General features: G+C 43.1%; 1 protein-coding gene across 4 annotated transcripts; it reads left to right on the top strand.

The window, feature by feature from the left end:
• The first annotated feature begins 258 nt into the window (after positions 1 to 258).
• On the top strand, positions 259 to 4,281 carry LOC123440884. 4 transcript variants are annotated; one of them, XM_045117425.1, is made up of 9 exons: positions 259 to 280; positions 393 to 513; positions 617 to 811; positions 890 to 1,040; positions 1,744 to 1,827; positions 2,367 to 2,502; positions 2,667 to 2,755; positions 2,920 to 3,081; positions 3,887 to 4,281. In XM_045117425.1, the coding sequence occupies exons 2-6, from the start codon at positions 448 to 450 to the stop codon at positions 2,396 to 2,398; spliced, it is 528 nt and encodes a 175-aa protein (XP_044973360.1). In that variant the 5' UTR covers positions 259 to 280; positions 393 to 447; the 3' UTR covers positions 2,399 to 2,502; positions 2,667 to 2,755; positions 2,920 to 3,081; positions 3,887 to 4,281. The 4 variants fall into 4 exon arrangements, with proteins under 4 accessions (XP_044973360.1, XP_044973362.1, XP_044973359.1 ...); XM_045117427.1 differs by having other exon boundaries at positions 1,750 to 1,827; positions 2,920 to 4,281; XM_045117424.1 differs by having other exon boundaries at positions 2,920 to 4,281.
• The last annotated feature ends 1,215 nt before the right edge of the window (positions 4,282 to 5,496 follow it).

Here is a 5,496-nt window from a genome sequence, read left to right as displayed (position 1 = left end):
TACAATTGGCTGAACATACTTCACCAACCAACTACAAGCCGTGGTGGGTGCCCGAGATCTGCCCGCGTTGTAATGCGACTTTGTTTCTAGGTGAATGAATTCAGCCGCGGAGGACGCCGCCGGCGGGGAGGGGGCGGCGACTGCGGCGCGGCCGCCGGGAAGGGGGCTGCAGCTGCGGCGATCCGTGGCCGTCTCCGGCAATGAGCCGGAGCCGGAGCCGGGGCGGGAGCAGGTCCACACCACCATCATCCACACCACCATCTTCCACACCACCATCCAGGTCCGTCCCCCCGCCTCTTCGCTCCTCTGTCGTCCGGGCCGCCTTCGATGCCAAGAGATTTGGATCTTGAGGCGGATCCATTCGCCGCCTAAACTGTAGTTTCTTGGTCCAGTCTTCTATCCCAAAAAAACTGTAGTTTCTTGGTACAACCTGAGCAATTTCCTGGGATGGAATGTGAGGACCGCGCCACCGAGGACCAGCCCGTCATGCGCGTGGGTCGTCTGCATCGCCAGGTGCGTACATACAGACAGACAGACAGACGGCGGCCACCTTGTTCCATTGATGCACTCTGTTCACCGTCGATTGATTGCTGTTACTTGGTTAATTAATCTGCAGCGGCCACTCCCTGTTGAGGGATCCGCGGCACAACAAGGGGTTGTCGTTCACGGAGATGGAGCGGAACGCGCACTACCTGCGCGGCCTGCTGCCTCCGGTCGTCCTGCCCCAGGAGCTCCAGGAGAAGTGGCTGCTGCAGAACGTGCGGCAGCTCGAGCCCCCCTGCAGCGCTACATGTTCCTCATGGAACTCCAGGTCGCCTCCCCTGCCAATCCTCTCTCCCAAGGCAATGTGCATCAAACTTATCATGCCCTTCATATGTTTTGCTTCCAGGAGAGGAACGAGAGGCTCTTCTACAAGCTCATGATCGACAACGTCGAGGAGCTGCTCCCCGTCGTCTCCACGCCCACCGTTGCCGAGGCGTGCGAGAAGTACGTCTCCATCTTCAGGCGCTCGCAGGGTCTCTACATCAGTCTCAAGACAAGCACGTTTGTGATGATAATTCACTTCATTTTTCACATGTCCTCTGGCCGGTTTCTGCTTCAAGTGAGTGAAACACGTGTGTGGTATTCTTGTTGCTGATGGCATGGGAGAGTACTCGAGGTACTGAGGAACTGGCCGGAGAAGAGTATTCAGGTCATCGTTGTCACCGACGGCGAGCGCATCTTAGGCCTCGGAGATCTTGGCTGCCTGGTCAGTCACGAAGCTTATTTACTTTTAACTGAAATCTATTGGCTTGTTAGCTTACCATGAACATGGTTCTGGATTTCTGTTTCAGAAATATTTTAGCCATAGCGAAATCACTAAAATTCACGGAAATTCAGTGATTTCAATTTTCGTTTCGGCCAAAGGACCAAAATTTTCACTTGAATTTGATTGAGATCCAACCATTAATGACAACTGGTTTTGGAAATGTGTATCACGATGTACCCGAACATGTAAGAACCATCCCTCTGTTCGCATTGTCAGTGAAATGTAACAATTTTAGAATTTTTCGGAAGGACTTTGTGAAGTCACGTATTACTTGCAGTAGCATTGGTATATTAAGAAGTACACGTTTACTTCTCAATTTCTTAGATTTTATGGTAGTGTGTGGACTTTCATAATTGTTTTCGTGATTTTTGATATGTTTGTTGTTTGGTTTAATGCTATCAATGCCTTTTCCGATGACCTCTCTTGAAAATTAGGAGCAGATCGTAACATCAAATGTAGTTCGTGTTGTGGTTCCTGGAAATTCAGCCCATATTGCACCAAGGTTCTTGAATGGTCAGGTAATGACATTGCCTTACACATAATTTTTTTGTGTACTTCTCAATTTTTCTTTTGCCGGTTCTGATAGTAGTATCTATTCTATCTTGCAAATAATAGCTGCAAAATATAAACCCTTGATAGTTGAGATAATCAAAGAACTGAATTACGTTTTCATCTGCGATAACTCCAGTCTTTGTGGTAGACCTTGATGTAAGATCAACAGATGAAGTGTATTGCTTATAAAATTCCATTATTTACTTATGAGACGACTTAATTTTATGATGAAATTTTGGCATTTAACCGATTAGAAGTTATAGTAAATTCAGACTACTTAGTGATATCTTCTGACATTTACAGTGCAAATTATAATCAATGGTTCCATATTTGAAAATTTTAGCTATTTTTAAATTATGTGACTATGAAGACTTCACTGTATCATGAATGCTAAACCTCCAGAAATTGGTGTAAAATTAACAGTTATCTTCTCTGAATTTAGAAGGGCAGACTTCAGGTTTGTGTAGTAATGATATTCAAGTTATTCCACGTCCTGTATCAACAGATGGGATTCCATCCTTGACGATGTTCCTTTAGAAGGGCAGGGTTTTAGAAACACCGGATCCTTGACGAAGAGTCAAGTTCGGTTTGCAACTTTCCTTTCATTCAGTGATATATTGAGCCTTACATTTGAATCACAGGTGAGATATTGAACCCTACATATAGTTTAGTTTAGATGACTGCATGTTAATATTTTTATATGTTTATTAATTAAGGATTATCATGAATGCTAACTGATAGTCTCGATATGTCCAAGATGGCATAAGATCAGACTTCACTGTATATAAATGATTGTTGTTTGCAGAGGGTGATCGTCGCGCCACTCAGAATAGTCACCGTCGGTGTTGAGGCTGATTGTCGAGTGATATATTGAGCCTTACATTTGGATCACAGGTGAGATATTGAACCCTACATATAGTTTAGTTTAGATGACTGCATGTTAATATTTTTATATATTGATTAAGTAAGGATTATCATGAATGCTAACTGATAATCTCGATACGTCCAAGATGGCATAAGATCAGACTTCACTGTATATAAATGATTGTTGTTTGCAGAGGGTGATCGTCGCGCCACTCAAAATAGAGTCATCGTCGGTGCTCAGGCTGATTATCGACCACCCAGATAGGGGGATGCCGCTCAGGCCAGGCGCCCGTACTATGATGCTAGCATGTTCCTCCGAGCCACAACTGGGGGCCACTGCTAGCCGGAGTTGATTGGTAACTATTTGATTTGGCCATTTATCGCTTACCCTGGTCTCTCTGTTTCATATAGGTTAGCCCGACTAGCGTCCGCCTGGATGTTTTTTCTGATGTCGTACATGTTTTTCTGGTCTTCTCTACATATATTTGCAATACAAAGAAGCCTACTATATAGCATATAGTCAAGAATGGTAGCACTATCTAGCAAAGTTGAGATGTCTTTGGTCAAGTTCTCAAGTTGTACATTGTGGTAGTGTCCCTGCCTCATCTATAACAACCTCTGCACCTCACTTTCAAGTTGCAGGTGAGCCTCATCCATGCTAAAGCTGAAGGCGTCAATTGCATGGCCTTATCAGTTTGTTCAAATTGCAAGTTTGATTGATTCCCACTCTAACTCGGGTTGTGAGCCCCTTTGATTAATTCCTTGCTATAACTCTATAGTAATAGTATCAGGTTTTAAGGATTGTTGGTCCAACTATGTATGAATACTATTTAATTTCGGCAATTTCGTTAATCCAATCTAAAAAACAAGACCAGAGGGGCAACCACCCCTTGGCATATTTTTTTATAGGACATACCCAGATTTTTATATTGTAAACATATGGACACATTGTTTGTAGTAGTCTTGCAGTAGATAGTGTTAAAATGTGTTATATGGGATGATATGAACCAAATAGCAACAGCATTGTTGTTGTTGTTTAATGCTACTAAAACAATATGGATACAACATTAGCTAAAAGGCTTTTTTTCTTTATTCATCTTCATATCATTCATTGTTTCTTTACCTTTTTATCTGCTTTATCCTTGCGTTCTTGATTTTCAGGTAACATAATCGATATTTTTTAGCATTCAAGATGTATGTGCACACAAAGCAAAAGTGTTGTTCTAATCTCGAGCTCATGTGATTATATGTTCCGTGGGTTGCCAAATTTTCATTAACACTTTCTCCTGCCCAATTAAAGCCATGCACGAAAGGTCTTAGTACTGGCAAAGTATTTTCATGCATCAAATTATCTTAGTGAAGAGAATACTTAGTGAAGAGAATACATGTAGTCCCTCCGTCCCAAAATAAGTGTCGCAAAATTTGTACTAGGTTAGTACAAATTTTATACTAGATCAACGACACTTATTTTGGAACGGAGGGAGTAAAATGTAGGGATTATTTTCCCGAAACTTTAGTCACAATGAACCATTTTATGAGGTTCTAATTCAACATTACTTAGTGCAAAGTTGGGATCTCAAGTTTTCTGATAGCTTCGGGATTATTGTATATTGCTATATGTTGTGTCTAAGCTTTTCTTGTTGTTCTACATTACGAGCTTTCAATTCCATAGATAAGAAGGGATAAGAAGGCTGCACTTCCACTCTATGATCACGAAATTATTTCAAACTTTGATTTGGCAAAACAATGAGAAGGGAAACAACATTGCACTTATCCTGTGCTTAGGAAATGAGTATCATTGACCAACAACTCCAAGATTTCAAATGTGGTTGCGACGTATTATCGTTACAGATGTAGTTTTTGCTTGTTTTACTCATCATAATGTCTCAAGGCAAATCGACTCTATAGTCAAACAACCTTCTTCTCGCTTTTGTGAATGGCACTTTTCTCTCTCATGGTAATAGTTCTTTACATATTTTTGTTGGTATCGAAGTTCATTAATTTGTACTCCCTCCGTCAATTAATATAAGAGCATTTAGATCACTATCTTAGTTATCTAAATACTTTTATATTAGTTTACAGAGGGAGTATTAAGCAACATTTATATGTGTAATGTTACTTGCACGCATGTGCATGCATATGAAGAATGGTGATAAATATCTTAAATAATTGATTTCCAACAAGAGGACTCCAATTTCTGATTGAATTATGCTATAAATAATATAAAGGAAACGTTTCTCATCAACCGGCAGATCCAGCGCTAGGCATCCACCACCTCAAATGCTTGACGTGTGTCCCTCATCTTATCTCTTCCCCAACCGATCTTTTCTTTTCCTGAAGCGGTGTTGGCCCCGTGCCGTCTGTCTCTCTCATGGCGCCCGCGCTGAGCAGGACCCTGGGTCAGTCGTCCGTGGCGGTGCTGCAGTCGAGCCCGCCGTGGGGGCTATCGCGGGCCGCGCTCGTGTCGCAGGGGAGGAGTTCGAGGGTCTGGTGGGAGGCCGGGAGGGGCGGGCTGGTCGGGGCGAGGTGTGCCTCCGAAGTTGCCGAGAAGATTGTCGGGGAGGAGTAGGCCGATGGGTGAGAAGTTCGAGTACTAGGCCGAGGTGGGTGGAAGGGCTTCAATCCCTGGGTACCTTCCGGTTGGATTTTGGATCCCGTATCCTACCTCTCCCTCTCCATCTATCCCTTTTCATTTTCTGCAACATTGTCGTCGTTTCTGCAACGCAACCGTTGTTTCAAGAGTTGCATACAATATTTTCTGCAACGCGACC

The sequence above is a fragment of the Hordeum vulgare genome, chromosome 3H, assembly GCF_904849725.1.
Source record: "Hordeum vulgare subsp. vulgare chromosome 3H, MorexV3_pseudomolecules_assembly, whole genome shotgun sequence".
Classification (NCBI taxonomy): domain Eukaryota; kingdom Viridiplantae; phylum Streptophyta; class Magnoliopsida; order Poales; family Poaceae; genus Hordeum; species Hordeum vulgare.
Note: the sequence above shows the minus strand (reverse complement) of the source record. Positions and strands in the feature narration are given on the sequence as shown.

Bases quoted from the DNA above. Each gene is read 5' to 3' on its own strand.
- LOC123440884 (XM_045117425.1), top strand. From the start codon at position 448: ATGGAATGTGAGGACCGCGCCACCGAGGACCAGCCCGTCATGCGCGTG. The intron at 812-889 runs GTCGCCTCCCCT...TTTTGCTTCCAG, and splicing joins TGTTCCTCATGGAACTCCAG to GAGAGGAACGAGAGGCTCTT. The intron at 1,041-1,743 runs GCACGTTTGTGA...CTTGAAAATTAG, and splicing joins CTACATCAGTCTCAAGACAA to GAGCAGATCGTAACATCAAA.